Source organism: Perca fluviatilis, chromosome 24 (genome assembly GCF_010015445.1).
Source record: "Perca fluviatilis chromosome 24, GENO_Pfluv_1.0, whole genome shotgun sequence".
Taxonomy (NCBI): domain Eukaryota; kingdom Metazoa; phylum Chordata; class Actinopteri; order Perciformes; family Percidae; genus Perca; species Perca fluviatilis.
The window spans coordinates 16,171,047-16,194,852 of record NC_053135.1 but is presented as its reverse complement, the minus strand read 5'-3'; the positions used below and the strand labels follow the sequence as shown (position 1 = coordinate 16,194,852).

The window sequence follows — 23,806 nt, the reverse complement described above, 5'->3', positions numbered from 1 at the left end:
TGAGTTTGAGAAGGAGCAGGTGTAAACACGCAGCTTATTAGGTCCTACCTTACGTCACAATATCACGTTATTACAAAACAAATAGAAATGCAAATACAGCTAACATTTACAAATATGGTTTAACAAATATGGTAGAATAAGCATGTAGTACAGAGTACGTAGTGTATTTTGGTTCTTTATGTATTTAGTTTCGTTCAATATAGCAATACTCCTGGCCAACTTCATGCATTCATTTTCATAGACTCTTTCAATTATTTCATTATCAATTACCATTTATACATCTGTATGTATAGTAAAATATCCAAATATCATGAATTTAGTTCCAAATATCATCTTGGTTTCAGGCCATACCCCTCAGACCTCAATCCCCCAAGATATATACACACACTGGTGCACAGCTGCTTCAGTCTGAAAGAGTCGTCCAGCTTCCTTAAGTACAGGAGGAGAGACAACCACTAACAATCAAATCAGGATCACCTGAGTAGAGCAGACAGGGAGAAGCAAAACAAGGGGGGAGCTTGTAACACTCACGTGTTGGGTTCTCATGTGTGTCTTTAAACTTCCACGCTCCGTAAAAGTATTGTTACAGATTGAGCAGCTAAACGGTTTCTCTCCTGTGTGGATTCTCATGTGTTTCTGTAAATTTCCACTCTCTGTAAAAGCTTTCTTGCAGACTGAGCAGCTAAATGGTTTCTCTCCGGTGTGAATTCTCATGTGTCTCTTTAAACTTGCCCTCTCTGTAAAAGCTTTCTTACAGACTAAGCAGATACATTGTTTCTCTCCTGTGTGGGTTCTCATGTGTCTATGTAAAGCCCTACTCACTGTAAAAGCTTTCTTACAGACTAAGCAGCTAAATGGTTTCTCTCCTGTGTGGGTTCTCATGTGTATCTGTGAGTTTCCGCTCTGTCCAAAATCTTTCTTACAGACTGAGCAGCTAAATGGTTTCTCTCCTGTGTGGGTTCTCATGTGCCTGGTCAGATTTCCATTGGTGCAAAATATTTTCCCACACTCAGAGCAGCTGAATGCTTTCTCACCAGTAGTACATCTTGAAGCACTAACAGGGAATCTATCATTATTCAGAGAGTTTAAACCTGACTGAGGTTCTCCGGTCTCCTTCCAATCAGCACTGTCATCAGTCTCAGGTTCAGAAGAGTCTCCAGTCTCGTCATCAGTATCTGGTTGTAAAGGTGGATCTGATTTCATGGCTGGTTCTGGTCCACCACAGTCCTCCCCATCAGCTTCTGTTTTTATCTCCTCAGTTTGTCTTTGATGAAGCTGTGAGAACATAGGTTTCTCCTCCTCATCATCATCATCATCATCATCTTCGCTCTTCACAGGGACAGGAGTGAATCTGAACTTGGGGATATCAGCCTCCTCAGGCCCTTGAAGCTGCTCTTCATCCTGACTGATCCGGAGTTCCTTCTGTTCCTCTTTAATGTGTGGGGGCTTTGTGTCCTCCTGGTCCAGACTGGAGCTCCACTCCTGCTGATGTTCTTCACCAACAATCACTTTCTGGACATCTGAAGGTAAAGCTGAAACGCAAACAGCTTTTAATGTGAATTTTAACAATCAATTGATAAGTAGCTCTATTCACTCCCATAATAATTAGGGGTGTCAGGATTTTCAATTCAATCTTCGATTAAAAATAAATTCCAGCACTGACACTCACAATAACTAGGGGGACATGAATGAATAAATAAAAAAAATATATATATATATATATATATATATATATATATATATATTGTCTGCCTTGTAACGTAAACGTAATCATATATATATATATATATATATATATATATATATATATATATATATATATATATATATATATATATATATATATATATAATTACGTTTACGTTACAAGGCAGACAATCCTTATATATATATATATGATTACGTTTACGTTACAAGGCAGACAATCCTTTTTCATCATTGACGGAAAGGAAAGGTATCCTAGACGTCGTTCTAGCATTATGCCCAACCCTGCTATAGTTAGCCAACAACTATAAAACTTTGAATTTGCACAAATAGGCAGAATTACCTTTTGAGAAGAAAGCAGGCAACTTTTTAAACCTTTTAAAATCCTTGCTCCTTATGTGCTCTTACCATCTTGGAAAAGCCAACCCAATATTAATTTTGGTCTTGTTGCTTTGCCTGTTGTCGTTTTAATTCTCTTTTTAACTTCCTCGGCGACTCAGTTAGCAAAGTTATTTTGCTTGTGTTAGCAAGCTACTAACCCAGGTTAACGCTAGTTGTAATGCCTCATCATGTAAATAAACACAAAATACCAACTACGGTCTCACTGCAATAAACTACTGGTAATGTCTAAAGTCTAGGCTGAACAGCAGGGCTATCCCAAACGATTATTTTTTAAACGATTAATCTAGTGATTCTTTTTTCGATTAGTCGACTAATCTAATGATTAATTTTTCGATTTAGCGATTATTTTCCCATGCTCAATTATTAACAATTTACACAAAACAAATTTCAATAAGGTTCAAATTTCTATTTATTCAAATTATTTAACACTGCACTGTTCAAGTAAAATGAATTTGCAGCAACCTGAAGCCATATGTAGGCTATCAATCCCACAACAAAATAAAGTCACTTTCAGGAGAAATACAAAAATAAAAACTTTAAGTAAACAGAGCAAGTGCAAAAGGAGTAACTTTTTACAGTAGGTAAAATAATGAATAAGCTGTTGTTTAACATCTAAGGTCATCTCCCTTTAATTTAACTTTAATTATTTCTAAAGGCTGGTTAAGCACTGTAGGGAGCAGTTTTTTTTGTCTCGTTCCAGTGATTGGTACATCTAGGTTATGGCGTCTGATATGTGTTAGCATGTTAGATGTATTTCCACTCACATACTGCTGAACAAGGCCGACACACAGTCCTCGTCTTATCCACCACTCTCTCGCCTGTAGCCTGCTACTGGAAGTGACCCGAAGACCAAAGTTTTCGTGTTGGGGATGGCCCCAGGCGGGAGGGCAAGGCTCTAGGCTGCAGCCATGCAGTCTCGAACTTTTCCCAAACTTGCGATCCTCTAACTCTTGTGGGTCGCCACTCGCCATGCTCGTCCTTTCGTGTTGCCATCTCTGACTCACTCACTGTACTGTCGACCTGACAAAAAAACGCATGTAGCCGGAGCTCGGCTAGCTTCAGAGATAAGGCAGGGCTACAGATTAGGTGTCCCTAGAACCTGCATATCTAACAGTAGTTCCACATTACATTACTTCCGAATTACATTAATTAATTTGCACGCAAGTTTTATTTACTTATTTTATTAAGCGACATTTACGTAATCGATGATGTTGACTATGTCGACGAATCGTCCCAGCCCTACTGAACAGACAGTATGGACGTTATCTAAGGTATAACATTAAACTTCCCGAATAAAGAGAACAGAAGCGGCCTTGACGACTGGATCCGAGTGAAGTGGAAGCCCGAGTAAACAAGGAAACAACGTCTGACATATTGCATTGCCAATTGAATAAAGAACCAAAAAAAGCACGGTGACCAAGTAAATGTTAATGCAATAGACTGGGGGCGCTGTGTCACTGGCACATTGAATTGCCAATTGAATAAAGAGACCAAAAACATATGAAATGCAATTCGCTTTCATTCAAATTTTTCTGCAAAATAATTGTAACTGAATTGAGGGTGCATTGAAACTTTGCATATTGAATTGTCAATTGTAAAATACATATTCAAATTGAATGACAAAATTGCAAATTGAATTGACAATTGCAAAATACCTTGACGTTCCACTTGCCGCAGGAAATTCTGCCGGATGCATGTATTTTCCGTTTCCTTCCTTTCATTGTGTTAGAATTTTAAATTTGTTGAATTAATGAGGACTATTGTTGACTGCTCCTCAGATCTCTGAATGGTAAATTGAGACAGCTACCTAGACTATCTGTCCAATCTGACTCTTCTCTCGCATGACTATTTTGCAGCGACTCTATGGGGAGCTTAGCGCCGCCCATGACAATTCTGATTGGTTTAAAGAAATGCCATAAAACCAGAGCATGTTTTCCTCCCATCCCCAAATGCTATCTAGAGTAGCCAGACCCTCCTTTAGGGCGCTTTGGAGGAGGGTCTGGCAAAGTGAGACCAATTACTAGCTAATGTTAGTTAACTGCAAAATAAGCTTTTAAAATAGCCCAGTAAACACTGCTGGGAAATATTCAGGTACTACACACTTGTTACCAGATGGCTGTTATTATAATAAATATGTACTAAAATTACTTTAAATAGGCTGATATTTGCCTCATATACAGATCTTCTACTCTTCAGAACATTGTGGCAAATTAGCAGCTGAGAAGAGCAGAAAGGGCGACTCGGCAGTCTGCTAACTTGTTGCTCAGCCTACCAATATAAGCTGCTCTGTTTAAGACTACAAAAACATGTATGCAGACTCAATTTCAACCACGTTGTTTTACTGGGATAAAGCAATAAGCAGAAGGCAACTCCGCTAGCTGCTAGGCTAATGTAAAGTGAAATGGTACTGCAGCGTTAATGTTTCCACCTCAGCTGAGAACAGAGAAATGTCTATGCCTGACCTACCGTGTATTATATTTCACCTTACCTGTAGAAATAATTCATAATAATGGGAGGCAAAATAGAACTCCCCCATATATTTAATGGACTGTCCATCCTCTTGTGCAAAGCTGAAGTGACGAGCAACTTGACTTTTTTTCTCTCCATAATCTCTTGAATATAGCATAGAAGACAGCCAATGATAACTAAACAATGGTTATTGTATTTCATTGATTATTATATTTCATATGACACTGTATATGTACGACTGTAACTTTCACCAGTAAAAATATGTAACCAAATACAAGGCTCCAAATAGGCCTGCACGCTGCTGGAAAAAAATGACATTGCGATATTTATTTCTGCAATATATATTGCAATATGAAAAAAGACCAATTTTTACAAGATTACATAAATAGCTCTATTTGGAAATAATAAATCATTCTCAAGTACTGGGGTGATTTTGTAGGGGAGCGCATCTACATAGAAGATGACTAATGTGAACCATTCTTTGTTTAACTTTAATGCTTTACAAACACCAAAGCAAGTAAGGCTGTGACTATTCTTCTGAAGTGATTTTGGAGAGGGACATTAGGTAGATCAATACACTGGATGACTACGTTTCCAGCGCCACGGCTCCGAACCGTAACATTAGTTGGGACAGACGCCTTGAACATAAACAACACAGAACATAAAACACTGACTACTGTAGCTTCACTACCCATGGAAAAGTATGCGCATCACCGTGTCAGCTGCAGCTTACGGTACTTTTCTACACACAGAGAGCCTCATTTCCCGTTACAACAAACCCAGTTGGACTAACGTATATAGTATATATATACCCACCCACCGCCACAAGTTGCTTCCTAATCTGTGGGAAACACTGCAGAGCACGGAGCCGTTCCACAACCAGTGGAAATTAGGAGTTATGCTGAAGAACACCTAACCTGCAGAAAAGTTAGAACATTTAGAGAGCGACAACCCCATTCCCTGATGGTTTTCTTTACGAAAGATATAGATTTTAAGCAGAGGGAATTATTGTATGTTGCCAATGCGCCCATCGGTTCTAATTATGTATGTATATGTATGTATGTATGTATGTATGTATGTATGTATGTATGTATGTATGTATGTATGTATGCTGCGCATCAGAGTGTAAATGTGCGTGAATGTTTATCTGATGAGCAGATGGCACCTTGTACGGCAGCCTCGGCCACAGTGTATGAATGGTAGCCTGTACTATGTAAAAGCGCTTTGAGTAGTCGTTAAGACTAGAAAAGCGCCATCTAAAAACCATATAAATCTTGGTGCAGTCATGGACTCAGACCTGAATTTTAAAAGCCACATTAACATAATAAAAAAATCAGCCTATTATCACCTTAAAAATATATCAAGGGTTAAAGGACTTATGTCTCAGCAGGATCTGGAAAAACTTGTCCATGCTTTTATCTTCAGTAGACTTGACTACTGTAACGGTGTCTTTACAGGTCTCCCCAAAAAATCAAAATCTCAGACAGCTGCAGCTGATTCAGAACGCTGCTGCTCGAGTCCTCACTAAGACCAAGAAAGTGGATCACATCACTCCAGTACTGAAGTCTCTACACTGGCTTCCAGTGCCTCAAAGAATTGATTTCAAAATACTTTTACTGGTTTATAAATCACTAAACGGTTTAGGGCCAAAATACATTTCTGATCTGCTACTACATTATGACCCACCCAGACCTCTCAGGTTGTCTGGGACAGGTCTACTTGTTGTCCCCAGAGTCAGAATTAAACAGGGGGAAGCAGCGTTCAGTTTTTATGCTCCACATATTTGGAACAAACTCCCAGAAACCTGTAGGTCCGCTCCAACTCTCAGTTCTTTTAAATCTAAGCTAAAGACCTATCTTTTTGATGTTGCTTTTCTTTAAAAAATCAATTTTATTAACTTTAATTTCTTATACTGCACTGTAACTTTTATTCTTATACTGCACTATCAATTTTATTCTTGTCTTTTAATGTTTTTAATTTGTTTATTAATGTTTTTAAATTGTTTTTAATTGTTTTCTTACTGCTCTTTAATGTTTTATGTAAAGCACTTTGAATTGCCCTGTTGCTGAAATGTGCTATACAAATAAAGCTGCCTTGCATACATATATATATATATATATACACACATATATATATATACACATATACATACAGTGCCTTGCGAAAGTATTCGGCCCCCTTGAACTTTTCGACCTTTTGCCACATTTCAGGCCTCAAACATAAAGATATAAAACTGTAATTGTTTGTGAAGAATCAACAACAAGTGGGACACAATCATGAAGTGGAACGAAATTTATTGGATATTTCAAACCTTTTAAACAAATAAAAAACTGAAATATTGGGCGTGCAAAATTATTCAGCCCCCTTAAGTTAATACTTTGTAGCGCCACCTTTTGCCGCGATTACAGCTGTAAGTCGCTTGGGGTATGTCTCTATCAGTTTTGCACATCGAGAGACTGACATTTTTGCCCATTCCTCCTTGCAAAACAGCTCGAGCTCAGTGAGGTTGGATGGAGAGCGTTTGTGAACAGCAGTTTTCAGTTCTTTCCACAGATTCTCGATTGGATTCAGGTCTGGACTTTGACTTGGCCATTCTAACACCTGGATATGTTTATTTGTGAACCATTCCATTGTAGATTTTGCTTTATGTTTTGGATCATTGTCTTGTTGGAAGACAAATCTCCGTCCCAGTCTCAGGTCTTTTGCAGACTCCATCAGGTTTTCTTCCAGAATGGTCCTGTATTTGGCTCCATCCATCTTCCCATCAATTTTAACCATCTTCCCTGTCCCTGCTGAAGAAAAGCAGGCCCAAAACCATGCTGCTGCCACCACCATGTTTGACAGTGGGGATGGTGTGTTCAGGGTGATGAGCTGTGTTGCTTTTACGCCAAACATAACGTTTTGCATTGTTGCCAAAAAGTTCGATTTTGGTTTCATCTGACCACAGCACCTTCTTCCACATGTTTGGTGTGTCTCCCAGGTGGCTTTTGGCAAACTTTAAATGACACTTTTTATGGATATCGTTAAGAAATGGCTTTCTTCTTGCCACTCTTCCATAAAGGCCAGATTTGTGCAGTATACGACTGATTGTTGTCCTATGGACAGAGTCTCCCACCTCAGCTGTAGATCTCTGCAGTTCATCCAGAGTGATCATGGGCCTCTTGGCTGCATCTCTGATCAGTCTTCTCATTGTATGAGCTGAAAGTTTAGAGGGACGGCCGGGTCTTCGTAGATTTGTAGTGGTCTGATACTCCTTCCATTTCAATATTATCGCTTGCACAGTGCTCCTTGGGATGTTTAAAGCTTGGGAAATCTTTTTGTATCCAAATACGGCTTTAAACTTCTCCACAACAGTATCTCGGACCTGCCTGGTGTGTTCCTTGTTCTTCATGATGCTCTCTGCGCTTTACACGGACCTCTGAGACTATCACAGAGCAGGTGCATTTATACGGAGACTTGATTACACACAGCTGGATTCTATTTATCATCATTAGTCATTTAGGTCAACATTGGATCATTCAGAGATCCTCACTGAACTTCTGGAGAGAGTTTGCTGCACTGAAAGTAAAGGGGCTGAATAATTTTGCACGCCCACTTTTCAGTTTTTATTTGTTAAAAAAGTTTGAAATAGCCAATGAATTTCGTTCCACTTCATAATTGGGACCCACTTGTTGTTGATTCTTCACAAAAAATTACAGTTTTATATCTTTATGTTCGAGGCCTGAAATGTGGCAAAAGGTCGAAACGTTCAAGGGGGCCGAATACTTTCGCAAGGCACTGTATGTATATATATATATATATTTTTTTTTTTTTTAACTTGCTCCCACGATCATACAACTGTCAGGGTTTCAACTGAAAGAATATAGGCTACAGCAACAAAAGTTTATGAGATGCACAAGTGTAATTATGGTCAGATCTTGTGCCTGACTGATATTGACAAGTCTTGTAATTTACGCATTTACAACGTCGGGTATTTTTTGCCAGCTTTCCTTCCTGGGTTAGAAAGTAGCGGCTGTATTGCTTGTAAAACCGTGTATGTGTTTCTTCTTTCTTTTTATATTTCTGCAGGATTATCATTTGCTCTTCTTATGTAAAATGTGCAGCTCTGGTAGACTTATCCATGTTTTCAATTGGTCATATGGCGCAAACACAGCCTCTTTCTCCTCAGGAGTTTGTGCAACAGCTACTGTTTGCCGAACAACAATACACAGCCACTTTGTCTCTTTTCTTTTTCTCCTCCGTGGATTAAAGCTCCATTCAATTGCGGTCGGGTCTGCTGAGATCTATAAACGATGCGATGGAAAACAGTAGGCCTTATTGTCAAATATAAAGTTTACTAGTGCTACATAGATACACTGTTTATTGATCCCCAGTGGGGAAATTACAATTTACACTCTGTTAGAAATCACTACACACAGGCCTGAAATGCACACAGACATGCTCAGGACCTATTCCTGCAGAAATGGAGAGATGTCAGAGTGAGTGGGCTGCCAGTGCTGGACCAGCAGTTGACAGTTGGTGGGGGGGGGGGTATGGTGGCTTGCTCAAGAGCACCTGGCAGTGTCCAGGAGGTGAACTGGCATCTCTCCAGCTACCAATCCACACTCTGTACTTTTGGTCCGTACTGGGACTTGAACCTGGGACCCTCCGGTTCCCAACCCAAGTCCATACGGACGGAGCTACTGCCACCCCCACATTAGATATGATAGCAATCTCAGTGTTGACAAAAAAAGACAGAGAGGAGGGGGGCAGAGCCTGTATGAGGCTGTAATACAGTTCATTGGCATCGATTTGACGGCATTCTGCAGTCTGCTCATTCTTGATAACAGACCGTTGATAAGAATAACAGACTGTTGCTATGCATAGAGCGTCGCCATGGACGAAGTGTGGTTAATTTATCAGCTGTGGCAAAAAAAAGTGGAGCACCTCCTGTCCTCCAATTCAGGCATTGACAGTAGCTTTTATTTATTAATATATTTTTTTCAGTTATGACTGACTTTCAAACTAGATAATAATACAAGTTATATGGAATTATAAACCAGAGCCAGCTCATACAACAATTAATCTCCCCCAACATGGTAACGTTAACGTTAAGTAAGAACAAATATAAGAAGAATATAGAACATTGTAAACGTCTCCCACCTATCCACTGGCCAGCTGACAGTTTCCTCTCAGAGTTCATGTTGAAGTGTCTCTCCTCAACTTCTCCCCGACCTGCATTTGAGGAAAAACACGGAGCTCACAACATATCCAATAACACACGTTAGCAGGAGCTAGCTGCGGGCTAACGTTAGCTTAGCGCGCGGACTCCCTGCAACAACAGCAGTAAACGCGTTTCCGGTCAGAGAAAGAAAACAGACCTGCTCTTTGTAGCTCCGTTTCAGGTTTTAAAACCTCATGCAGCAGTTTGGGATGTTTCTCTCTGGAAGCACACCAAACACTGGCGCCTTTTACTCCGCCGTCCTCATCACGAGCTAAAATGCAAACAATGGGACGGAGGTCGCAACGTCTTGCGGGACCCGGAAACACAAACACAACTTCCGCTACACACTGCCCTTCAAAATAAAAGGGTTTTGAGAGTCGATTTTACCCACTGTCCTTTAATAAGATGAGATAAGATCAGTGGTTGAATGTAACTTAGTACATTTTCTCATGTACTGTACTTTTAAGGTATTATCATACTTTATACGTCTAATGTATTGTACTTTTTGACTTGGATTGACTGCACAGCACAGATTCCGGCAGTACTAAATGAGGTATCTCTGTTCTCTAAAGCCTCTGGTTGACGTTTAAATATGAAAAAAATTGAAAGATATACACTATATACGATTACCTTCTGATTATTATGTATAATAAACCTTTCACTTTGAAGTTAAATATTTAAGGATCATAGTTTAAAGAATATGAATATGAGGGAAACATCTACTGTGATATAAAAAATGATATACGGAACACTTGAACTATTCTAAATAGATGGCTTCAGAAGGGGATCCTGAGGCATTCTATAATAGGCTCGTTCGAGGTGAGCCAGGTCTGTGCAGAAAGTCTATGGAGCTAGAACAGTGACAGTAACCTGTGGTATTGAAAATAAAAAAGTATTGGCACTGAAAAATTTTCAACTGAAAAAAAAAAAATCTTAAAATCCTATTATTTTATTTTATTTTTATATTTTGATGCATCATGATGGGTTTTTCAATTACAATCTTTACACATTTTGTTTTCAGATTTTTTTTTTTCAATGATAGTTTTTTTACGCTGTCAGGATTTTTACAATGTCACTGGTTTTCAGTTTCAACTTTCTGTCACTGTTTTGGCTTGAGGGGTCGTGGCTTGAGGGGAGGGACGAGGAGGGCGCGATTTAGGGATAATTTGCATACTCGCATACGCGCCCCTCCACCTGAGTCCGTGACTGTCCGTCATCCTCACCATGCGTGGCATGACCTTAGACCGCATATCACTGCGATGACTTCGACAAGTTCACCTGCAGCTACCAAATCTCAAGTAAGTCTGTTTACAGTTTTTTTCAAATAGAAGCGGGTAGGTTTAATGTTAACTTTTAATGGACGTTGTGCTGTTTTGGCGGATGTTTGGCGAACACAAGCTAACGTTAATGATAGCTAGCTAATACCGCACGTCAGCTAATGTTGGCTAAATTGTGGCTAATGGTAATGTTGGCTATTTTCTCCCGCCCGGGATCAATCAATCTCAATCTGTCCTCTATAATCTAGTATTTTTTCATATTCTGTCTTCTAGGAGTTTGAGGCCAGTGTTATTGCTGCTGCACAAGGCCTCATAAACGTGCTAACGCAAAAGCAGTATCAGCCCCTCAGTACAGCTCAAACACCGAGCATTACATCAGGCCTGAAGAGGTGTAGCTGAAGTGGATCGAGATGGCAGACTCGCGGCTCCAACATATAACGGTAATCAAATTTGCCTTTCTAATATTGTGGAACTTTTATGGTGATCTGTAAATAAAGATAGAGGCTTCATTGGCTGCTTCGGGCTATTCAACCCATCAGATATTATTTGTATAACGTTGGCACGGTTCATACATTGCAGTTAGGGGTGTCCATTTAAAAAAAAATCTATTCTAAACTATTCTATCTATTCTAAACCGACGCTTGTTAACTATTATTAACCGATGTAAATATTAATATTAAACTAGAACGAATGAGTGTACGCTGCACATGTCGCGCTGTCAATGGAGATGCACAGACACTGAATTCTCAGAACTGCTTGTGCTGTGTATTAGAGCCCTGCGCGGGCCTGTTTTTTTCATCCCGCTCCCGCTGAAATTCTGTGGACGGAGCCTCGGAGCTCCCTCATCCTGGGAGCCTCAGACATGCTGCTGGTGTCATAGATATAGGCTACAGTATAAACCATGGATGTATTAAGAGAACGGTATAAACTCAGTCAGTATATCTGTATATCTATGGTGTCTGCTGGCGTGGGGGGGGGGTTCCAGGCTACATCCCGATCCCGCGGTGTTTTATTTTTTTTGTTTGTTTTTTTAGCCGAGATTTGAGTTCGGTCCCGCGGGACCCAATCCCAATGCAGCCCTCTATGTATGAGCACATAATAGACCAGAGGCCTGAGGCCCGTTCCAGAAAGCAGGTTTAGTGAAAACTCTGAGTTGGTTAACCCTGAGATGAGGGAAACTCTGGGTTTTCCGTTCCAGAAAACTATGGTAACTGAGTCTGTGAACCTAACCTGGTCGGGAGCAGGTTTTCTTCAAGAAACCTCGAGTTTCTTTCGTCTGAGAGAAACGGGGAAAAAAACTTGAGTTTCTTGAATAAGTGAAAGAAGAAATATGAAGGACACAGACACGGTTTTCCAGGGAAAACGCAATACAGTCGCTGCTTCCTAAAACAGGAAGGAAAGCTGGCAAAAAAATAAATAAATAGCCGACGCTGTAGATGTTTAAATCACAACGCTTATTGATATCACTTCCTCATCAGTCAGGACCAAGATCTGACCATAATTACACTTGTGCTTTCCATAAAGTGTCGTTGCTTTAGTCCATTATTTCAATTGCAACCCTGGCAGTGGGAAGTGACCGTGAGAGCAAATAAAAAATATAAAAACATAATTCAAACCGATGTGCGCATTGGCGACACATATCTCAAGAAGCCGATATGTAATTCCCTCCCATTAAAATATATAGGCTATATTTCATAAAAATACCCATGTTAACGGGGGTGTTGGTCTCTAAATGTTTTAACTTTTATGAGCGCATCTCTCTCTCTCTGCACCGAGCTCCGCCTGATCTTCTATAAACGGTGACGCCGTTATCAATCGACCTATTGATTGGTCAGTAGGCGGTGCTTTAACACCGGTTGATCTCTGATCTCCAACTTAACCTGCTCCCGACCAGGTTAGGTGTTCAGCATGAGTTACCACGGCGATTGAACCCGATAACAACTAATCCACCTTCGTAGAACAGAAAATCCTGGGTTGAGCCTTAAGTTAGCTCGTTAACGCCAAATCCTAATTCGTAGTACAGGCCTCTGGGGTCCGTTTCAGGAAGGAGGTTTAACAAACTCCGAATCTAACCCTGAGGTCTGAGTTGATTTACCCTGAGATGGGAAACTCTGAGTTTTCGGTTCCAGAACAGCTGGTATGAGTTGGTTCAATCAACTCAGAGTAGATTCACGCACGTGCACCACCACAATAAAAAGGCAGCATGAATGGAGCCATGATTCTACGATTCACCATGGTAACAACCACAAAAAAATGGTTGGCGGAGGACAGACCTTTTTCAGGGCAGACATGTTGACATGTCATAGTAGGAAAAGCACAGGTGTATTCAAAACCATTAATGATGGCTGCATTCCACTTAGGAGAGGTCCTGGTATTGTGCATGCTGACTCACTGAAATATCTTACTGGGACACTTGATGGAACTGAGCCATCGTTAAGGTTATCAATCTCAGCTGTGCTTTTCCTACTATGACGAGTCAACATGTCTGCTGTGAAAAAGGTCCATACTCATGCGCACGTACAGCGAGTTAAAAAAAACAACACAGCGGCTGCTGCAAAAGACAGAGAATTTGCGTGGGAGAAAATTGCTGCTAGAGTAAATGAACATATTCCAATATAGGCTAGTGTATCATATTTAATCATAAGTATAGCTTAACATTACTGGTTAAATGGTATTGAACCTATAATCTATTTCATTTAGGTACAACACTGCGGGCGAAAAAGTCCTAGTCCTACTAATCCCATCCTGAGGCTGCAGCGCCATCATTAACAGAATTATAATCCATAATCTTTAATTTCACCTGCAATACTGTGGAACTCCTTTTTAAATGGCTCTTACTGGTTTGTGTCCAGGGAACACTACAAAAACGTTTAAAACATATTTCAAAGCGAGTCACATTCTTCTGACGGCGCTTTTACTTTAAAGAAAACTGGCATTTTCAAAAAAAATATATGTGACACAAATATTCTGCTGGGATGTAGAGCATAGATGGGTAGCATAGGCTACATAACAGACTTGAAAGAAAAACGATACTGCTCAAATTGGAAGTTATCTGGAAATTTAAAATGTCAGGTTTTCAATATCATCTCCCGATATATAAGAGTCTGTGAAGTAAAGCAGCTTCTTCATCAATGGGACCGTCGACAAAAGGAAATGCCATGTTTTTAGAAAAAAAACGTATTAGTCTGCCTAACATGGTTAATAAACCAACATAATTTGTTTTTATTCATGCCGATAACAAACTGTGCTAAAATGCGCCTGATACAGACCAAATGCATGAATGATGAAATGAAAGAGGGCTGTGTCAGAAGGAGATTGAGCGAAGAAAACCTGGATCCGACCAGCTTAGGTTCACAGGCTCTGTTACCATAGAAAGTGACTCTGAAACTCAGTTACCATAGTAACTGACTCTGAGGTGAAGTTACCATAGTAACTGACTCTGAGGTGAAGTTACCTCTCTTTCTGAAACAGAAAACCCAGAGTTTAACTCATCTCAGGGTTAACAAACTCAGAGTTTTCACTAAACCTGCTTTCTGGAACGGACCCCTGATCTCCGTGTAGGAAAATGTTAACGAGCTGGGAGAAAGTGACTGCGTTTGCTGGCACTTATTAGAGAACGCCAACACAGGCTTTAGGCCATACACAATGCCAACATAACAAAGTTACTGACATCTCTTAAACAAACTGTCTTAGAACATAACAGTTAACATTATAAACATGTATATCAGTCGAGTAAATTTGTAACTCATAGTGTTAATCAGTTTACTTGGACATCCCATATTTCAATACATCAATGTATTTTTTGTAAACAAAAAAGTATTTTTTATCTTATTTCTGGATGAAGGCATAACTATTAAATGTTTCATCTGATTGTGAGTTGTGTGTATATTCTTTATAATTACAGGCTCCTTCCATCGCTAGGCAGTTCATGGAAAGAATGTTAAGAAGGCTTCAGGAAGTTCTCCAACGTCAGCCAGTGGATTTTGATTATTTAAATTTTATTTTAAGCCATGAAATGGAACTTGTGCATTCTTTTGCTAATGTAATACAACTGCCACAAGATGTTGTTCGTGCCTTGTCTGATATTTTAAGAATTCTTCTTTGCCAAGAGGAGCAGCAAAGACCTTTAGCGTCTTCATATGTAGAGGTTGTGGGGGGTGGTAGGGGACAACCAAAATTTGTTGTATCAAAAGAACATCTGCAACACCTCATTGATATGCAGCTGTCCATCCCCTGCATAGCTAAGCTACTGGGTGTCTGCAAAAGGACTGTGTTTCGACGGATGCGAGAGGAGGGACTATCAGTTAAGGGATCATACAGCAACCTGACAAATGAGGAACTGGACAGCCTTGTGCGTTCAGTTAAATTGAGGATGCCACATATTGGCTACAGAATGATGAAGGGCGAACTGCAAGCTATGGGACACCGTGTAAGATGGGAGCAGGTTTCAGCGTCCATGCACAGGGTGGATTCTGCAGGGATCTTTGAGAGATTTACAGGCTTGGGCTGTGTCGCTAGAAGAATATATTCCGTCAAGGGTCCCCACTCACTGGTCCACGTGGACACAAACCACAAACTTATCAGGTACAGTACAGCTCTCTGTAGAATATGGGTGAGCCATATACATAATTGTTGTCTGTTGTAACAATAGTCTTTTTCGGTCTTGTTTGTTTTATCTGACCTTACAAATAATTAGATGTAACTCTGACCATCTGAAGGACATTGTCTCAAATACTAAGACAGTGAAGTTTTGTGTCTAGTGATTGCACAATCCTAGTTGAACAGTGTGAAATATGAACTAATGAAGAAATTGTTTATTTATATTATATACCCCATAGTAAAGCATCCATTTATATTGCAAAAAATTGTGTAAAATACAATTTTTACTTGTAATTACTTTTATTTCACATACATTTTCCTGTATATTGTCACATTTGTATGGAAGATGCTGGTTACATCACCTGACCATGATGCTTCTACATTCAAAAGCCATTGTTTGAGTAACACTTCTCCTGTCACTGAATTAATATGGGTTTTATGTATTTTAAAGCTGCTGTTCATGTCCAGCAGTAGGTATCACTTCACCACTCTTTTCTGTGATATTCACATGGTCATCTTGCATAATGTTAACATTTCTCCTTGAATAATCTCCAGAATCCCTGGGACATACCTGGTATGAAAATTAAAAAATTACAAAAATAATCTTGTGTTCACAGCGTAGAACTATTTAAATATCAGAGGTGATATTTTCTGATATTTTTTTCTCTCCAGATATGGCATTGTCATCTTTGCCGGGATCGATGGTTATTCACGAAAGGTAAACATTTAAATTGGATGTTTTTATTTTGTTCCAAACAAAATCATTGTAACCGGACCCGCCGTTACTCTATAATGTATATTTACTAAAGTATTTTGTTTCAATGCTGTAGATCATGTACCTGGGTGCTTCTAACAACAACAAGGCATCAACAGCACTTGGCTTCTTCATGAGCTCTGTTGAAAAGTTTGGCTTCCCCATTAAGGTAATAGGGTATCAAGAGTCTCCAGTACTGTCCTTTTTCATCAAGATGCATTGGTTGAAAACATTGCGCTATGTCTGTGTTTCTTATGTTATAATTTAGAGTTAGAGGAGACCAAGGGGTAGAAAACGTTGGCATTGCGCATTGCATGTTCATGTTCACTGTTCGTGGCTGTGGCAGAGCAAGCTACATATCTGGAAAAAGTGTGCATAATCAAAGGTAAATATCTAAATAAGGGTTACTTTTGTTTGTTGGTATAAGGTTTGGTACACCAAATAACAAGACAGTACAGTATTTTCCCAAGTATCCTATGCGTTTATTTAGACATCTTACCACATATACTTCTGTGACTACCCAAATGAAATGTATGTTAATGCGATGATCAGCTTTTCAGAATTGCTTTCAAAGATGTCAACATCATCATCTCGTCTAGAAACCATTCAGATACAATGGGATAATGAGCACTTATTGTAAACTGTGTTGGCGACAAAAGTTTGAGGTTGCAATTGCAAAACCATCAAAATGTCTACTGTGATTTGTGTATTTATGACTGTAATTTAAAATATGTACTGATTCTATAAAATGGTGCACTGATAGTTTTTGTATTTATCTTGTAGGGTGGAGCGCTTGTGGCGTGATGTGTGGATGGCGGTAACCTGTGTATATTACGAACTACTTCACAGTCTTGAAGAGGATTGCCTGCTAGATCCCTCCAACAGTCTGCATTTATTTTGTGCACACTATGTATTTGTGCCACGCCTCCAGAGGGACCTTGAGACTTTCACAGAAGGATGGGATAACCATGCCATGCGAACTGAACAAAACCTGACTCCCAATCAACTTTGGACAATAGGACTTCTCCAGAACCCTGTGCCTGCTCCAGAGAACTTAGAGGTACAGCTGAAAAATGTTCACTTCAACCTTTTTAAAATTTAGTTTGGGATAATTTTTATATAAATTAAATGTAAACCTAATCATTTGAGTTTAATCGTTTTGTGAAGTATCCTAAAATCATCTACAGTCTTATAAAATAACTTGTCAATTACAGGATATACAAGATCTTTTCTTGGACTGCAACCATGACAGCATGACAGACGAGTCTGCCAGTGGCATAATTCTGCCACCCATCCAGTGCCCTCTGGAGTCTCAGGCTATGGCAGAACTAAGAACCGCCATTAACCCTATGGTTACCTCCCAGGACAATGGCAGAGACCTTTACAAGGCTGCACTTGACTATGTGATTATTCACGCATAAACATGGCAGGATAACACAAAAACTAAAGGTACATAACCCTAACAAAGAATAGTGACTTTCCTGCCTCTCTCCAGCATCATGCAGCAAGTTTTCTTCATCACATTGGATGTCTGCATCATCTCTAAATACAAATGAATGTGGTGTTTCCATTGCTTTGACCTCCATTATTTTCTGAAAAAACAGGAAGTCCACAGTTTAGCTATTGTAAAGATAGTGTTTTTCACAATTTTTTTTTTTATAACTGTACATAACCTCAGACATCTTACCTGGACATGTTGGCATCTCTTTTACCTGTTTCTCTCAAACGGTACAGTGTCTAATTGTTTCATTCTTATTTGGTGTCTGAATACAAAAAAGGCTTTCTGAGCTTTCTCTGTATAAATACCATACGTGTTCACTAACTAGTCTAAAACGGACACCTGCTTAGGCTTTCAGCTAAAATTCCAATCAGCAGTGTTTGATAGGCACCAGACTGAAATCTATTCTGTTTTGAATGTGTGGTTAACAGTTTTGACAGCAGTGTGTTAGCATTTGAACAAAGTGTTGTGAATCCAGTGTTGTGCACATTGTGGTTAAAGTGACGGGATAGGTGTGTAGAGTTGTGAAAACTGTATTCAAGCAATGAAAAACAAACTACTTTGGTCCACATGAACTGCTGCTGTGCAGACTGGAGTTAGTTTTGCACGTTACTCTAGTTGTGCCTGCTGTTTAGCAATTTAAAAAAAAACTAACATGGACTAAGCTGTACACTTTCAATAAATAAATACAGCCAAGTAACTTCACTTTTGACCACGGTGTTAATTTATACTGGCCTATGCACATTACCTTATGTAGTTAACATTCATAAAGAAAGACCCAAATAAAATTAAGATTTATTTGACAACAAGATTTGTTAGTCAATCTTGAGGACCATTTTATTGGAATATACTTGTAAAAAATTCAAAATTCCACAGAAAATGTATTTAACTTGAATAACATGGAAGTACTACATCTATTCTGTTACTGGTCCTAAAATACACATTTTGTAATTTCAGTATTAAAAAAAACATGCTAAAGAGGAACCAGGCACTTATTTTCCATTGAATATTTATACAAAATAGTGAATCATTCACTGAACATATTTTTCAAACATGTTGCTGTTAAGGCATCTCTTGAAAATGCCTAAACGCACAATACTGGCTGACTTTGACTAGTAAAACATGGCTTCTAAACTCTGCCGAAACCTCTACTCATTCTGATCGCTACTGTCATTATATCTCTGAACTCACTGTATGTATTCATATGTGCAACAGGAAGAGTTATTGTATTTGTGCAGGCACTCACAAGTGGGTAACAAATGTGGTGACCAGGCATTTGTTCTTTGCAGTGGTGTTCAAATCTTACATTTATTTTAAAATCTGCCCTTTCTGAGGGAAGAAGGGGCTTGTGCCTTTGTCCAGTTAACCACTGCATCACTGTTGGGACCGACAAGCTCAAGTTTATTTGCTGTTCCAGACATTCTTCATTCAGACTTTGTGGTGCTTCTCGGGTCAAAGGCTCACACACACCCTGGTCTTCATCCTGACCTGCATGATTGATTAACAAAAGAACCAAAACATTTTTTTACTATGATGTAAGTATCCAAAACACCTTTAATTCAGCCTGCACCTACTGCATTGTTTTTTTTTATTTTCATATACACTTAATGAAAGTATAATACAACTATAACCGTTGTTTTTCAAGTAACAACTGTCTTCATGGCAAATTGTGCTGAAAACTCTTAAGTTTTGTTTGCTGTAAGACAAAAAGAAAAAGTCAAACCTGTGATTTCGAGGTCTTGCAGAAAGTCCTGGAAGAAGTTTATGATGGCAATTTCTCTTAGATGCCTTGGACTTCCCCTCTCACTCAGCTCAGGCACTAGGATGCTCATTATGTAATCAGCATCTGCCTAAAGATAAAAAAGAAGAAGAAAAGTTTGCATCATATACTGTATGCCTGACGATGTGCAACGGAGAATACCAGCAAGCCATGAAAAGATGATGGTGCAATTATCATAAAATAGATGCAGCTATACAACATGTGAACATGTATTATCCTGTCAAATAAAAACAGTAAAGCAAATGTGGATGTTAAAATGACCAGCATATTTACTGTCATCATCCTCTTTGGGGACAAACAGGTTTGAGCAGAGATCTGGGTGCCTCCCAATCAACTCCACAAGGTTGTAGACCTTCATGCCTTTTCTGATTTGCTGAAGGATAGGAGTCAGACGCATTGTAGCATGTAGAACAATGGCTCTATTATGAACTGGAAACAATATTTGTCTTGATTAGTGGAGGAGCAAAACAAACATTTCTGGAGGATTTCTAGGCTCTACTTACTATTTAGAGTATAAATGTGGCACTTCCACAAACAGTGTAGAGGAGTTTTTTTCTTGGTCAAGGGCTTAGGCAGTAGAATTGACCTAACATTTATGTTTTATTTTATGCATAATATAAATAAATTGTCTCGGCTAAATGTATGTGTACATACAATTTACACACCTTATAATACTGTCCTTCCTGCCAACCTTCACAAGCCCTGTGTAACCACAGCTCACAATTTCTTCTGTCAACTCTGTCAGATCAGTTGCCGCCTCCACCTAAAATTACAACCCTAATTCTTTACAGGATAGCAATGGACTATTGTACGTCAAGGAAAGCATTCTGCTTTGTTTCTTTCATTGTTTTCTAATGCTACTTACAACAGGTGTACTCACCCTTTCTATGATTGAAGAATATTCCTGATCGTCCACATCGTCTTTGGTCAACTGCAAAGTGTCAAAGTCTCCTGTTGCAAGGAACTGGAAACACCAATTTCTAAAGAAGCATGGTGCTGGGCCACCCTGAGCGAGGCTGACTGAGAACACTTCTCCTGCAGTTCTGCATGCCATCATCAAAAAATGCAAACATTTTACATGACCTGTACATTCCCTTTCCATACTTCCATACATAAACTGTAGAATTAGGACTAGTATGAAACAATGCAAACCTGTAGAAACCATTTTCTAGGTCACTTATGGAGTAGACAGGACTCTTTCCCTTTGTGTCATTGCCTTCGAACAGTCGCCTCTCAATGCCATTCATCATTTCTAAAAATAATAAATGAAGACAATACAATTAAGGAAATAACTCAAACTGTAACCGAACGTGTACTTTTGAAGTTCCAGTACATTATCTGTCAAAAATTCTTTGCTTAATGCACCAGTGTCAATTCCTGCTTCTCCAATGAAAGTCACATTGAGTTTGTTGACAGGGGAGCCCTTCTTTTGTCTTTGCCACTGAATGAAGCCTCTTTGGACAAGGTCATCTCGGGTGATGCAGATCTTAAAATCTTTGCTTGCATCTACTTGATTTGCAAGCAACTGGAGGATATCATTTTCACTATCAAGAAAAGCAAAAATAAAACAATAACTTTGATTTAAATTTTAAGAAAACGGATTAATAAAAGCAGAACACAAAAATCACCTCGATATTTCAGTCATAGGCACACTTCCCTCGCATAGGACACTACTGGTAGGGCCTGAAGTGGGACTGAAGTCAGAATTGTAGACAGGAGTATCCTGTGGACTGAGAATGATCAATATTAAAACAATACATTTTTCAGCAAAATGTATCAATAATTATCCATTTAAACCAAACACATTTTCAATCATATGTACTCTTTAGCATTATTTAGAATTTCTATCGGGAAAATTACAACAAAAAAAGTTAGAAAAATCAAACATTTGTGAAATAAAATTAACATGTTAAGATGTGCATATTTAACATGAAAGAATAGCAAACCTTTCACCACACAAGCTTGCATGCAGAGCAATGTCATCTGATGGAAAGCAACCACAACATATAGGGCATTCCTTTCTATCCTGTGAACAGTTGTAAAAGTTCAAATCAAAAGCACAAATATGAAAAAAGTTTAGAATTCTAGACAGATTACAGTTCATAATTATCACCTGTTCATCTCTGGACTCTTTCTTAGGGTGCTCAAGTGGTGAATTTGTGACAGAAAGAACCTGGACCTCACTACCCCAGTCCTATAAGTAGCACACAACAGTTGTATCCATAAATAAATGTGGGGACAAATAATCAATATCAAAGTATATAGTGATATGATAGATATAAAGGGACCAATATTGGGACATTCTATAATCACTGAGGCCAAATAGTTTCTTCCCCCAGCGTAACTTTTTTTTAGATTGAAATGAGGTGTTTAAACTGTCTAAAAAAAGAAAATCAAAATCAATTGAAGATGTAATGAACTAATACAGTGCAGGTTTAATTCTGACTTTGCAAAAACAAATTTGGCCAAATTAGGAATGGTAATAGTAGTAGTTTTTAGTCTTCAGTACTGCAGATATTAGGACATGTGTTGTAATATGGTTGCCAAGGACAAAATATTATAATAGCATTGTATGAATATTGTATCTATGTAAAACAATCTCACACATATTCATTCACCTCCTCATCATCATCTGTTGCAGATTGAGACCCTATACAACCCTTGATGTGCAATGCTAGAATATGCAGAGGCATGCTTTCTTTGCACACTTGACATGCAGTCTTCGGCATTTTTTGGAATTCAGGTGCATCATACGGCAATGGAGTAAGATCAAGGTCCTGCTGCAGTGGCACAACATACAAAATGGTCTTCCCAGCACCTGAAACAGTGCGAATTAGTCTTCCTGTATAACCGTCTACATCAGGGGGAACTGCAGCCAGTTTCCTTCTACCGTGGCCACCTGAATACAGCCAGTGAGAGAAAGAGTTTCAATGTTGATGTCCCTGCATTTTCAAAAAGGAAATAAGTAAATGATATGTAATGCACCTGAAGCCTTGTAGAACAGCCATCCTTCCACCCCCTCCATCTTGGGATATTCTTCAATGAGAAGTTTGTTTATCTAAGAAAATCACATAAAGGGGGCTTAAAAAACAGTATTATACAACATCTAAAAGTACAGTAATATAGTCAAATGTTTTCAAAATAACATATTGGTAACAGTATACTTGTACTGTCAAGTCTATAATAACAATTTATTGAAATTAAAAAAGTGGTTACACTACCGCTGCGTGGCTCATATCGTCTGTCAAGGTGAGGGACCTCTTCCCTAACCCTGCTTGGCTAAACTCCAACTCTTCCGCAGCAGAAGGGGTGCTGGTACAGCCTTTATTAACCAAATATACATATATGCTGAACGGCTTAACGTTAACGTTACAGACTTTAGGCTTCCCTGGAGTGGTTTGTAACGGAGAAAAGCGGTTTTTGCCTTTTCTTTTGGAGAAGAAGCCAGGAAAGGACCTGCATGTGGGAGATTATTAAGATTATGAAATACAACTTCCCATTGAATAAGTCCAATATCAATATATTGTCAACATAGTTAAAAACCTAGTCATCTCCTCCTGAAGTGTTTGTTTAGGCGTTTGTGCTTGCGGACTTTGCTGCTCTTGTAACTGCACTGAATTCTGCTGTGTGGGGGGCGGTTGATGCTGCTGAATATTTTGCGTTAGCACGTTTATGAGGCCTTGTGCAGCAGCAATAACACTGGCCTCAAACTCCTAGAAGACAGAATATGAAAAAATACTAGATTATAGAGGACAGATTGAGATTGATTGATCCCGGGCGGGAGAAAATAGCCAACATTACCATTAGCCACAATTTAGCCAACATTAGCTGACGTGCGGTATTAGCTAGCTATCATTAACGTTAGCTTGTGTTCGCCAAACATCCGCCAAAACAGCACAACGTCCATTAAAAGTTAACATTAAACCTACCCGCTTCTATTTGAAAAAAACTGTAAACAGACTTACTTGAGATTTGGTAGCTGCAGGTGAACTTGTCGAAGTCATCGCAGTGATATGCGGTCTAAGGTCATGCCACGCATGGTGAGGATGACGGACAGTCACGGACTCAGGTGGAGGGGCGCGCCGTAGGCGCGCACAGTCACTCTCACGAGTATGCAAAT

General features: G+C 39.2%; 3 protein-coding genes across 3 annotated transcripts; 1 reads left to right on the top strand and 2 right to left on the bottom strand.

Annotated features, from left to right (window-relative positions):
* Positions 1–11,013, bottom strand: LOC120553997 (zinc finger protein 771-like). Its single transcript, XM_039792546.1, has 4 exons — positions 10,953–11,013; positions 9,936–10,130; positions 9,718–9,789; positions 1–1,532 (listed from the first exon to the last, which is right to left on the bottom strand). Exons 1-4 carry the CDS (start codon positions 11,011–11,013, stop codon positions 463–465), a joined length of 1,398 nt encoding a protein of 465 aa, XP_039648480.1. The 3' UTR covers positions 1–462.
* LOC120553996 lies at positions 10,960–18,124 on the top strand. The gene is made up of 8 exons (XM_039792545.1): positions 10,960–11,076; positions 11,329–11,495; positions 14,960–15,639; positions 16,327–16,372; positions 16,485–16,585; positions 16,677–16,793; positions 17,192–17,468; positions 17,623–18,124. The coding sequence occupies exons 2-8, from the start codon at positions 11,466–11,468 to the stop codon at positions 17,827–17,829; spliced, it is 1,458 nt and encodes a 485-aa protein (XP_039648479.1). The 5' UTR covers positions 10,960–11,076; positions 11,329–11,465; the 3' UTR covers positions 17,830–18,124.
* A 700-nt stretch (positions 18,125–18,824) lies between these two features.
* LOC120554217 lies at positions 18,825–23,806 on the bottom strand. The gene is made up of 15 exons (XM_039792964.1): positions 23,652–23,806; positions 23,230–23,399; positions 22,908–23,142; positions 22,672–22,744; positions 22,305–22,585; positions 21,800–21,880; positions 21,633–21,712; positions 21,315–21,416; positions 21,052–21,230; positions 20,839–20,938; positions 20,567–20,729; positions 20,352–20,449; positions 19,960–20,105; positions 19,630–19,756; positions 18,825–19,394 (listed from the first exon to the last, which is right to left on the bottom strand). The coding sequence occupies exons 1-14, from the start codon at positions 23,688–23,690 to the stop codon at positions 19,746–19,748; spliced, it is 1,758 nt and encodes a 585-aa protein (XP_039648898.1). The 5' UTR covers positions 23,691–23,806; the 3' UTR covers positions 18,825–19,394; positions 19,630–19,745.

Coding starts and splice junctions, on each gene's coding strand:
- LOC120553996 (XM_039792545.1), top strand. CDS start 11,466: ATGGCAGACTCGCGGCTCCAACATATAACG. Junction 11,496..14,959: donor CGCGGCTCCAACATATAACG/GTAATCAAATTT, acceptor TTATAATTACAG/GCTCCTTCCATCGCTAGGCA. Junction 16,794..17,191: donor AAAAGTGTGCATAATCAAAG/GTAAATATCTAA, acceptor TTTATCTTGTAG/GGTGGAGCGCTTGTGGCGTG.
- LOC120553997 (XM_039792546.1), bottom strand. CDS start 11,013: ATGCCACGCATGGTGAGGATGACGGACAGTCACGGACTCAGGTGGAGG. Junction 10,131..10,952: donor GTGGAGGGGCGCGTATGCGA/GTATGCAAATTA, acceptor TTTATTTTGAAG/GGCAGTGTGTAGCGGAAGTT. Junction 1,533..9,717: donor GTCAGCTGGCCAGTGGATAG/GTGGGAGACGTT, acceptor TTTGCGTTTCAG/CTTTACCTTCAGATGTCCAG.
- LOC120554217 (XM_039792964.1), bottom strand. CDS start 23,690: ATGACTTCGACAAGTTCACCTGCAGCTACCAAATCTCAA. Junction 23,400..23,651: donor CTGCAGCTACCAAATCTCAA/GTAAGTCTGTTT, acceptor TCTGTCTTCTAG/GAGTTTGAGGCCAGTGTTAT. Junction 22,586..22,671: donor GCTGTTCTACAAGGCTTCAG/GTGCATTACATA, acceptor GGCTGTATTCAG/GTGGCCACGGTAGAAGGAAA.